Consider the following 12,752-nt stretch of genomic DNA (forward strand, 5'->3'; position numbering starts at 1 on the left):
TTGAAGGGAACACCCTACAGATCTCTGGAGCTCTCGGCCTATGCAGCTCTCTCCTCTCTGGTATTCTGTCCAATACACTCTAGCTACATTGGTCTTCCTGGACACTCAGTACTGTCTACTCCATTCAGGGAGTCTGCCACACTATCTCAGTTCACCCTCCTGAAAATTCTCTCACGGCTGTAAACTGGGGTAATCATAGAACTCATCTGTCCATTTCTTATCTATTGGGAATTGCTTCCATTGGTTGCCTCATGTCCAGTGCCTAGAAAATGTTTATTTTTCTCTTTTCTTTTTGGTTATTGCAAGAGAAAGGGTTACTCTTCTATTACTCCATTATAACTGAAAGCAGACATTTCATATCAAATCAATAGATTTTAATGTAATAAAGTCAAATTTACTAATATGGTTTTAGATTCCACATTACAAATTACATTTACCAAACAAGCACTCGTTCAATTTGGTATAATGTCAAAGAAGAGTCACAATTATCTAAAACTGCTTTTTCAAATGTTCCTCCCTTTTTTACCACAAGAAAAATTTTTTTATTACTTTGGTAACAAAGACTTATTGTTATTGATCATTTCTCAGTGCATAAAAATACTGAATTATTATACTGCACCCTTGAAACTAATATAATGTTATGTGTTAATTAGACTTCAATATTAAAATAAGTATGTTTATCCTTAACAAAAAGGAAATTAGCGGCTGCCCGGGACAGGGAAAGAGGAATAGGAAGTGACTGGTAATGGGTATAGAATTTCTTTGTGGGATGATAAAAATGTTATAAAATCAGATATTAGGGATGTGTTGTAGAACTTGGGGAATAACACACACACAAAAAAATCTACTGAATTGTACACTTATTTATAAGATAAATTTTATGGGAGTTAAATCATATCTCATTAAAAAAAAACTTTTCTCAACTGCATGATATTCAAAATCTGTGAGGCTAGATTTTATATATAGACTTCAACCAACAGAACTTATTGCACACAAATTAAATATAGAAGCAGATATGGGAATCTAGCCATCTTCTTTTTAAGTATATATCAAGAGATTTCCAAAAGTGCAAAATACATATATTTTTATCAGGAAAAAAATATTTATGTTAATAAACAATAGGTTATTATTTTTAAATTAATACAATTTTTGTGTTTTTTCCTGTTTTAGCTTCTAATTCAGAAAGTATCACTAGATATAACACCCATAAAGAAAAACTCATTGGGGTTCCCAATAAATTTTAAGAGTATAAAGAGTCCTGAGGCCACAGAATTTGAGAACTGCCAGTCTATGTCATCATCCTATTCCTGGGATGTACACTTTCACAAATATAATACAGTAATTAACAAAACAGTTACTAAAAAAATTATAAAGAGGAATGTACCAGTATGTAAACACACACTAAAGTTTGTTATTTAATCACATGTCTTACTTGGAAGTTTCAGGCAAGCCAGCTGAGAGTTCCAGAAACACAGATAAGTAGTAACCACGAACAACTCCATTTCCATCCTAAAAAAAAAAAAAAGTTATAGAAATACAAATTCCAGCCACAATTAAAAAAAAAAAATACAGACTAATATATGATATTTGGATTGGGAAGTACTTCTAAACTTAGAAGCAATAAGAAAAATAACAGAAAGACCAAAAGATTTGATTTTGTAACAATTCAAAACTTTTTTACATTAAGAAAAACACCTGATGGCTGCCTTTCCAGCCACTTTCTGATGTAGAGAGGCATAAAATGCACTCTTGTGTCTTGTTGGCTGGTTTGCTGTATATGTTATTGTTAATAATAAATGTTCCCTCCTGTTCAGATTGACAACAAAGTGGCACAGAAGCCAACTTGAAGAGATTAAATATGTGTAAATCCATGAGTTCATAATATTTTTTAAAACCTAATCAATCACTTTCAGAGAATATGGAAAACTGCTAAATAATAGGAAAGAATCCAGCCTCTTCTAAATGAACTGTTATTGATTAATCAAATAATAAAGGAAAGTATCTCTTTATAAAAGTATGACAACTAATAAGCAAAAAAAACAAAACCCCATAAAATGAGAATATCACAGTTTTTGTTGTTGTTATTTTGTTTTAAAATATATTTTATTGATTTTTTACAGAGAGGAAGGGAAAGGGATAGAGTTAGAAACATCGATGAGAGAGAAACATCGATCAGCTGCCTCCTGCATACCCTCCACTGGGGATGTGCCCACAATCAAGGTACATGCCCTTGACTGAAATCGAACCTGGGACCCTTCAGTCCGCAAGCCGACGCTCTATCCACGAGCCAAAACGGTCAGGGCAGAGAATATCACTGTTTTGAGTGATATAGGCAATGAGCATCAATAGCTGCCAATACCACAGAGATGCAACTAGACATCATGTGATTTAAAAAACCAGCACTACTTACATTCTTGCCATAGGAATGAACTATGTATCTCATAATGCCACTGAATCCAGCTGCCAATTTACAGAAAATACATAGATCAAGGGAACATACTGAAATTTACAATGAGTATGCAATTAGCATACATGTGCTCTGATGGCTTTGTGTATTTTATTTTTAAAAACGCTTTTAAGATAAGAATTTTAAACATGTCTTCGGAAGACAAGAATCTTCATACAAACAAAAAATAAGAGTCAACAATGTCTGGATTCATACTGTTCATATTTAATTCACTTTTCTGTAGAATTAGTAATAAAACTTATAAAGAAACATTAAAATTGTCTTTCTTACTCCACCAAAAAAGTGAACCAGTGTACTACAGAACCCTGAAAGAAAGATCTTCGGTTTAAAAGAATTATTAAAAATAGGAAAAACTTACTGGGTAAACTTTTAATCTCCAACAAAGTCCTGAAACTTGAAGAGGTGGACTGTAAACAGGATCTGCTCTCTGGCGTAAAGTGCTAAAGTAAAAGAAAACCAATCAAACCAAAAGATCAAAACCAAAACCAACCACTTTACTTATGTTACTTACTTCAAGCCATGGACAAAGTAAAAGGTGACTAATCAAGTCAAGATGACACTGGATAAATTTATATATAGTTGCATTTAGAAATAAAATAAAATTGAATAATACTGAAATATTCAGCAGTATCTTCAGTTTCAGGTCACCTCAAAACTGTGATATTTAAGAGAAAAGGGAAATAAGTATACTAAATTTAATTACCATTTCAACAAGTAATCTTTCACCAATAAAGAAGAAAAAAAAGTCTCTCTTTCATATCCCTGGTAGTAGAATTATCCTTTTTTTTTAAATGGAAAAACAAAAAGAGCATGTGCTAAATCTTAATGTATGTGGGGAAAGTCTTGGAAAGTTTATATTTTAGCCACAAAATTATCCCATAAGAAAAACAAATTATATATGAAGTGGTATAAATTCTGTTTGCCTTATTTTGATGGTTATCACCTCCTGAAATTTTCCTTTCCAGGCAAGACCTTATATTCTTGGTATGCAGCCCTTGAAGACAAATTTCTAGGACCTTTTTGTTTTATGGTCTTCATTCATAATCTTAGAGAAAAAGCAATAATGGCTAAAAAAAAAATATTAACATGTAAATTACAAAGCTTAAAATAATGACTTCTTGTCCTCACTTTGAGTTCAGAGAAAATGGACCCAAATGGACTTGTTATTATTACTTTTATTTCTAAAGATGGGTAAGGGCTCATCGACCCCTATCATCCCATTCACCCCATCTTAAAGGCCAAGTGGACCCTATTGTATAAGACATGACTCCCTTCCCCTGACTAGAGAAGCAATTGGTCCTGAAGAAATAATACAATCCAAACAAATGAGCATTATGCTTCTAATAGGAAATTTGTTTCTTCTAAGACAACACTGAGTGTCACAGTTCATTAGTCTATATCCTACCCTGGAATAACACCTTCCTGGCACATACTAAAATCCAGAGTTGTCAAAAACTCTTACCTGAAATTCTCTAAAACAAAAGTAGCTGAATCATAAGATGGTACTAATTCACTAAAAAAAAAGGAAAGGCAAATTATTATTTGGCTTCTGTAAGTTTAACATTTCATTTAGTTAAAAAACAAAGTCCCTCAATAATATCTTAAAATTTTTATTAAATTAAGTCCCTAAGAAAATTTTTAATCCTTATTAAAAATAACATAAAATCAAATAAATTCATAAAACCATCAGAAGATTAATTACATCAAATGTTTGCAATGAAATAGAGGACTAAACAAATACTTTATAAAGTATCTTTTTTTTTTACAAGGCAATATATAATTATTAAAATAAATATAAGAGACAAAACAGTACTCATAAAATAGGAAAAGGAAGAAACTGGTGCTTAGGCTAGAAACCTGAAATATAGAACCAATATAAACAGATTTAAAAACCAAAAGAAACAACAAAAACAAAAGACATCACAATAAATTCCCAAACTTCCATCTTCAGAACAAATTATGAGGAATACTGAGAGACCCTAAAGAGAATTTTCACTAGGAAATAAACCTATGCAATATCTACACTAATAAAAGAGAAACATGGTAATTGGCGTATGACCGCTACCCTTCCCATTGGCTAATCAGCGTATCCTTATGCAAATTAACTGTCAGCCAAGATGGCGGCCGGCAGCCATGCACTGAAGCGAGCAGGGAGGCTTGCTTCCTCCAGGAACTGCAGACTCCAACGTTCCCCGCCTCACTTGCCGGACTCTCAACTGCAACTCTAAGCAACTATTACTATGTTGCAAATAAGAAGCTAAACAAAACCGGCTGTCAGTCAGCCCCGGACCGCAACATTGTATCCATGTTTTCAGCAGCGAGGCCTCAGAGCTAAAGCTGGCCCAGAATAAAAAAAAAAAAAAGAAAACAAGGAGCGGTTGGGACCTTTTAGTCAACTGCCAGCGGGAAAACAGCCCTCAGACCCTCACCCAGACTGGCCAGGTACCCCAGTGGGGACCCCCAACTTGATCCAGGACACCCTTCAGGGCAAACCAGCCAGCCCCTACCCGTGCACCAGGCCTCTATCCTATATAGTAAAAGGGTAATATGCCTCCCGGCACTGGGATCAGCATGACAGGGGGCAGCGCCCAAACCCCCTGATCAGCCCTGCTCTGTGCCTGATGGGGGGGAGCTCCCCAATCCCCCGATTGCCCTGCGGCTCTGTGTGTGACAGGGTAGAACCATAACCTCTCCATCGGCCCTGCCCTGAGTGTGACAGTGGCGGTGCCCCAACCCCCCAATCAGTCTACCCTGAGCGTGACTGAGGGTGGCACTGCAACCTCCCGATCTGCCCTGCTCTGTGCATGACGGGGCGGCGCCCCAACTCCCCAATCGGCCCTGCTCTGAGCCTGACCAGGGGCTGCACTTAGGGATTGGGCCTGCCCTCTGCCACCCGGGAGCAGGCCTAAGCCAGCAGGTCGTTATCTCCCGAGGGGTCCCAGACTGTGAGAGGGCACAGGCCGGGCTGGGGGACCCCGCCCCCCCCAGTGCACAAATTTTTGTGCACCGGGCCTCTAGTTATAGGATAAGAATACATAATCACAAAAGGGGCAAGCCTTAGGATGGACTAGCACATTAACAGTTCTTGGCAAAGCAAGATTACCTCAGGCAACTTTAGTGTCATAAGGGCTTCTCCAAAGAGAAATGAACTATGATCACATAAGGTAGGCACAATGATAGACCACCTGGCTGCTAAATATCCTTATATCATGAGAATAGTCTGTAGCGTTTTCATTAGAATACCAGAGTCACAGTCACTAAAACTTTTATGATACAGACACTGCCATACACAGTACTGTAACACAGTGTTATACATTTAATATATAAATCTATAAATTTACCAATATGATAAAACTGTAAGCCATTCACATCTTCTGATCTACTTACTGAAGTTCAATTCATGAAAATTTGTGATTACCAAAATTAGATATAAGATCCATCCATACCATTTTCACACTATTATAGTGCCTAAAAAAATTTGTGGTTTGTGCCCTAGCTGGTTTGGCTCAGTAGATAGAGCGTCAACCTGCGGACTGAAGAGTGCCAGGTTCGATTCCGGTCAAGGGCACATGTCTGGGTTTCAGGTTCGATGCCGAGTAGAGGGCATGCAGGAGGCTGCTGATCAATGACCCTCATCATTGATGTTTCTATCTCTCTCTCCCTCCCCCTTCCTCTCTGAAATCAATAAAAATATATTAAGAAAAAATTAGTGGTTTGCCAGTAAAAATATAGATTAAAAAAATTCATTATTGTTTATTTTATGATAATAGCTCACATCTTTTTTCATGTCCTTCAGAGGTTATCTGAAATTGTGCCAATGTCAACCACTTGGCTTGCAAGTAAGGTACAGTTTTATCTTCTCATAGTTTTATTTCTTTACCTCCTCTACTCTGGTCTTTAAGATGACTGAATTTATGACTTTAAACAAAAAATTCTTATCTTTTATGTTCTACCTGAGGGCAACTATACAGTCTTATTTCCTACAACACCCCACCAATAGTCCTACAAATTCTGGTTGAAATTATTTCCTTGCTATCCTCCAAATATAGCAGCTCCTATCACATCCTAAATATGTTTCAAGATCTTCTATGATTTCTTTCTAGATTATAAAGTTTTGACCACACTAGTCTTTTCAGAATTTCTGACAGAAGAGTATATAACTGAGTAACACATGCTGGAATTTAAGTTACAATTCTCTACTATTTAATTTGAAATATATACTCAGTAAATTAGTTCCTCTTCCATGTCTCCTTTGCAGCATCCACAACAGCACTGAGCACATAGTCTTGAATAAATAACATTGCATTTGCTTAATGACCTTTTATTCTCCATTGTGGCTCCATCACTAATCATCAACTGATGGAATTTCACCCAGTCCCATGATCTTAAAACTTAGAACATTCACCACTGCTTTGCACATCTAAACTTTGGTCTGTAACTTAATGTCAATAAATGCGGCCTTTCTTATTTGGCCCTCTTTCTTTGCTGATCAATGCACCAACATATGAACATACCTGTTTCCTGTGTACTGATTGCCACTCATAAACTAAGTTTATAATAAAAATTATGGTTCAGTTATAAGACAAAATTTCCAGTAAGAATAAGCATTCCTGGTGAGAGGGAGTACTACAGGGACCTTCATCCATGGGAAGCTCCCCAATTATCAGATTTGTAAAAAAAAGAAAAAAAATTTTTTGGTGGTTTCTTCTTTATTGATGTGCCTTCTGCTTCCTCCCTCCCAATTTCAGTCCCTTCCATCTACACCCAAAAAAAAAGAAGGTAGTGAAAGCAAGGGATTGTCAAGGTCCTGAGACCCATGGGCAGTTAGAAAGGGAACAGAAACCAAAACAATCACTGCATATGACAGAGATTGATACTCAAGAAGTATAATAAAGCAGAGTTGCCTGCTATATCAATGAATCCAAACCTCAGTGCAGAATTACTTAGATGCTCATGATTCCTTTTCTGGATACCACCACCAAAGATCGTCAGAGAACAGGGCTGGGAATACACCTTTTGGTAAAACACTACAGCTGACTCTGACACAGGTGATCTGCGTACCATAATTTGAACTTAAAACCACATTTTTATTTATGATATTTATGCCAAAACTGGTTTCATTCCACTGATGATTGAATGGGTTTTTAAAAAATCTTCAAAACTGAAATGGCTGACCACATTATCAAAAAGGCAGCCTTGGAATATTAGTGAACATCTTAGTTCACCCAGTTTTACTTAATGATAGCACACACCCAGCTCTTTTAAAATTATTCAGTGTTTTAGTAAAATATGACTACTGTATCTGGTTTGTTAATTCAGAAGGAAACAAAGACATCAATCAGTGAGAACTCCCAGAGTTCTCATCAGAAAAACTTTGTCCTTCTGTTTATAGAACTGTGGGTGGTCATGATCCTCAGGATTGCACCTGTGATCAGAACAAGGGCTTACACCAGTGATTCTAAATCAGGGTCAATTTTGCCCCCAAGAAAATTCTGGAAATGTTTTTGTCACAACTAAAAAGGGAGAAGTGTTTCTGGTGTCACATCCTACATTATTCAGGAAAGCTCCCTCCAACCCACAAAAACTCATCCAGCTCAAAATGTCATCAATGCCTAGGTTAAAAAACCCTGGCTTACACCAGTCTAGTACAACCACATATTAGAGAAAAAGGCAGCTAAACACATGAACCTCTTTATAGGGCGGCTCCTTTTTTTATTTTTCTTTATTGATTAAGGTATTACATATGTGTCCTTATCCCCCCATTACCCCCCCTCACCCCTCGCCCCCCCCCCCCCCCCATACCCTCACCCCCCTGGTGTCTGTGTCCATTGGTTAGGCCTATATGCATGCATACAAGTCATAAGGCTGTTTCTTAAATGTACCACAGTTCTCAAAATGCTAGAAATGCTTGATAGTATTTCCTAAGCCATCTCTAAAGTTTAAGATGAACTAAAGTCTGTCACCCCAATATATTTCTCTGAAGCAGTGGTTTAACCTCTCATCTTAGGAATAAGCTGAGAGTTAAAAAAAATAAAAAAAGACTACAAACTCCTATCTGTAGCCAATGTTATAGACTGAATTATGTCCCCCCAAATTCATATGTTGAAGCCCTAACTTCCAACATGACTATATTTGGAGACCTTTAGGGAGGTATTTAAGGTTGAATGATGTAATAAGGGCAGGACCCTAACCTTAACCAGGGTTTGTTAATTAACAAACAATATGCCTTGTTTCTTTAGAAGAGGAAAAGACACCAGAGAAAGACACCTTTTCTATGCATGCAGATAAAAGGTCATGTTGAGGACAGAGCAAGGAGCCAGCTGTCTACAAGCCAAGAGGAGAGCATCACCAGAAATCACATTTTCTAGCACTTTGATGTTAGACTTCTTCACCCCAGAACTGAGAAAATAAAATTCTGTTGTATAAGCCACCCATTTGTGGTATTTTGTTATGGCAATCCAAGCAAACTAATACGCTCACAGAGATTTTATTTCAAATGTCCTGGGGGTATGGGCCAACAGTGGTAAATTTCCAAAAGAATCCCAAGTGAATCTAACATACAACCAGTGTTAAGAACCACCGCTCTTAACATCACAGGGTAATTTAAACATGCTTAAAAAAATATGCTGTTCAGAAGAATTCTAAGACTGCCCAGGGTAAAAACTAAAAAGATACATAAAAAGCAACCAACTATTATTTCCAGATCTTTTAGGATCTGGAGATAACATCTCATCACCATTAAAATCTTTTGGCATTTCATGCTTTATGTGTTTTTCTTTTGAGAACATACATGTAAATGAGTTATAGTCACTGTGTAATAAGATATAAGTAAACTCAAAGGTAAATAAAAGAATGGATATGAGAAAACATGGCTGGACCTTGAGAACATTATGCTAAGTAAAACAAGTCAGACAGAAAGAAAAGTGCTATATGATCTCATGTATATGAGGAATCTTTAAGAGAGGTCAAAAAGTACCAACTTCTAGTTACAAAACAAACAAGTTTATAGAACTATATTTTACAGCATGGTGATTATAGTAATAACACTGTATTGCATATCTGAAACCTACTAAGAGAGGTCTTAAGAAAAAAATGTTTTCTATGTATGGTGATGGATGTAAAATATAATCTAGACTAATTGTGGTATCATTTCTCAGTATATAAAATATTATATCATTATAACATCCTGAAACTAACAGGATGTTATTTCAATTATATCTTAATTTGAGAAAAGGAATGAACGGACAGACATGAAATAAAATGTGATCAATTATTTCTTCTCTACAGTATGGAAGATGAAGATCCAGGAAGAAACCAATTCCTAATTCACTACCACCCTCTCTTTTCACTAAAAAATGTATAAGTCCACAAGAATTTTTTTAAACCAGATTTATATGCATAAACTAAAGTTCGCTAGACCACATTATTATAAACAGAACCTTAAAAAATGAAGCAAAGAAAAACAGCGTTTTTAAAAAACGATTATGTGCATTTGCACATAAACTTAATATGAAAATGAAGTTTAAAAACTGTGTCATACCTGGTAAAATCTGGTGGAACAGGAGTGGTAACAAAGGATGCCATGGGCTTGCGATGAACTTGCTGAAACATCATGAGGATCTCTGAGCTCTTAGATATCAACTCACTCTTACTACAAGATCGTAACTGTGTGAGGAAAAAAAGTACCTGACTAAATAAACAAAATTACTGTTCAGTGGCAAATAAAAATTGTTTTGGTTATATACTGAAAAAAATGAGGTTAAAAAAATAGAATGACTTAAAGTGGGTTTTAGGATGAAAAAATCTACAAAAAATCTAGGTTATTTATTTCTATTCTAAACAATATAGTCAGGGAGTAAGTGTATTTGATTTTAAAGCATTTTTCTCTCCTCATATCTTTGTGTAAATCAAATTTTAAAAAACTACAAATATACTTTGCACTACAGTGAAGCCATTAGGTATACTAATGAACAAACTCCTATAGGTTTATAGCCTTCAAATAGGTTTTCTCAAAATGTATTCCAGGGACCAGAGAAACATTAAGATGTAATGCACACACAAAAAGTTTTAAGCTATATCGATTTGGGAAACAGCCAAAGGTAAAAAAGTGATAAATCCAACTTTAGTAAAATAAGCATGGTAGTTAAGACTACTAATTTGTATTCAAAACAACTAGTTCAAAGTTCTAGTTCTGCTACAAACTAATTATATGACGCTGTCAGTTCATTTGTAAAACTGAAATAATATCTATGATTGTTTTGCTGGGTTTAATAATCATGAAGTTGAATGTGAAACAGCTTCAGAAACTATTAAGAGCTAAACTGTGTCTCCCCAAAACTCTTATGTTGCAGTCCCAATTCCTCAGAATGTAATAGTATCTATATATATATATAAAAGCCTAATATGCAAATTGTCCCCTCAGGAGTTCGACCAGGAGTTCAATCTCTCGCTATGACATGTGCTGACTACCAGGGGGCAGTGCAGAACGAAGGAAGGTCCCAGCTGGCAGCCTGGGAAGGGAGGCCCTGCTCGCAGGCCAACCCTAGGGACGCTACCCTGCATGAATTTCATGCACCAGGCCTCTAGTTTGGAGATAAGGTCTTTAGAAAACAGAGAGAAAGCAGCCATTGGGGAAACCAAACCTGCCAATATCTTGATGTAAACCAGCCTCTAGAATAGCCGTGGGCAAACTACGGCCCGTTTGAAATGAATAAAACTAAAAAAAAAAAAAAAAGACCATACCCTTTTATGTAATGATGTTTACTTTGAATTTATATTAGTTCACACAAACACTCCATCCATGCTTTTGTTCTGGCCCTCCGGTTCAGTTTAAGAACCCATTGTGGCCCTCGAGTCAAAAAGTTTGCCCACCCCTGCTCTAGAACAATGAAAATAAATTTTTATTGTTTAAGCCTCCCCCGAGGATATGTTTTTATTGACTTTGCAGTGGTTCTCAACCTTTTGGCCCTTTAAATACATTTCCTCATGTTGTGACCCAACCATAAAATTATTTTCGTTGCTACTTCATAACTGTAATGTTGCTACTGTTATGAATCGTAACGTAAATATCTGATATGCAGGATGGTCTTAGGCGACCCCTGTGAAAGGGTCGTTCAACCGCCAAAGGGGTTGCCATCCACAGGTTGAGAACCACTGCTTTAGAGAAAGAGTAAAGAGTAAGGGGGATAGAGGCGGGGAGGGGAGAGGGAGTGAGAAAGAGAAAGAAATATTGATGTGATAAACATCGATTGGTTGCCTTCTGTACATGCCCCGAAAGGATCAAACCAGCAACCCAGGTATGTGCTTTAAAAAAAAAAAAAAAAACTTTTTTGAGGAATAACTGACATAAATGATGTAAGATAAACTGCATGTATTTAAAGTGTGTAATTTGATTAAGTTTTGACAAATGTATATACCTGTGAAGGGATAACCATAGTCAACATAGTGAACTTTACCATTATCTCCCAAAATTTGTTTGTGCCTGTTTGTAAGCTCTCCTGTTTCCTTCCCCCTCCAGACAACCTCCTATCTGCTTTCTTTCATTATAGATAAGTTCCCATTTTCTGGAGTTTTATGTAATTGGAATCATACACATTACGTACTCATTTTATGTCTGCCTCCTTTTTTGAGCAAAATTACTTCACAATTTGCTCATATATCAATTGTAGCTTTATTTGTAAAAGCCCCAAAAAAAAGAAAAAAAAAAAGCGCAACCCAAACAGCCATAAATAGCTGAATGAAAAAACAAATCATGGTATATAACATACAATAAAATACTACTCAGCAATTAAGAAGGAAAAGCAGCCCTAGCTGGTTTGGTTCAATGGTTAGAGTGTCGGCCCACAGACTAAAGGGTCAAGGATTCAATTCTTGTCAAGGGCACATACCTTGATTGCAAGCTCAATCCCGGGCCTGGTTGGGGTGCATGCAGGAGGCAACCAATCAATGTGTCTCACATCGATGTTTCTCTCTAACTGTACCCCCTCTTCCACTTCTAAAAAGCAATGGGAAAAAATATCCCCGGGTAAGGATTAACAAACAAAAAAAAAAAGGAAAGGCAGATGAATATTGTGCTCTCTTTAGCAGCACACATACTAAAATATGAACAATACAGAAAAGATTAGTATAGTCCCTGCACAAGAGTGACACATTAAAAAAAAAAAAAAAAGACGAGTATACCAAATAGTTATGTAACACTACACAATTATTTATTCATTCACTATATACTTAACACTCACCTACCAGCAAACTAAAATATAAACTCTATGGCAGGGGTGGGCAAACT

The 12,752-nt window shown here is 36.4% G+C and overlaps 1 protein-coding gene and 1 non-coding gene across 13 annotated transcripts in view; one reads left to right on the forward strand and one right to left on the reverse strand.

The window, feature by feature from the left end:
- Window positions 1-12,752, reverse strand: part of TRIM37 (tripartite motif containing 37) — a 173,010-nt gene that overhangs the window by 140,182 nt on the left and 20,076 nt on the right. For all 12 annotated transcript variants that reach the window (XR_011468499.1, XM_070395335.1, XM_070395333.1 and 9 more), the window contains exons 9-12: window positions 10,008-10,132; window positions 3,930-3,980; window positions 2,826-2,907; window positions 1,433-1,509 (exon numbers count right to left, since the gene is read on the reverse strand). Coding sequence is in view for 11 of the 12 variants with exons in the window: in XM_070395335.1 (XP_070251436.1) it covers window positions 1,433-1,509; window positions 2,826-2,907; window positions 3,930-3,980; window positions 10,008-10,132 (335 nt within the window). In the remaining variant the exon portion in view is untranslated. The remainder of the gene's footprint in view (window positions 1-1,432; window positions 1,510-2,825; window positions 2,908-3,929; window positions 3,981-10,007; window positions 10,133-12,752) is intronic.
- LOC138995205 (U6 spliceosomal RNA) lies at window positions 12,538-12,644 on the forward strand. The gene has a single exon (XR_011468538.1). It is a non-coding gene; the product is annotated as a U6 spliceosomal RNA (small nuclear RNA).

This window comes from Myotis yumanensis, unplaced genomic scaffold (assembly GCF_028538775.1).
Source record: "Myotis yumanensis isolate MYYU_CA2020_CCGP unplaced genomic scaffold, mMyoYum1.0.hap1 SCAF_16, whole genome shotgun sequence".
NCBI classification, from domain to species: domain Eukaryota; kingdom Metazoa; phylum Chordata; class Mammalia; order Chiroptera; family Vespertilionidae; genus Myotis; species Myotis yumanensis.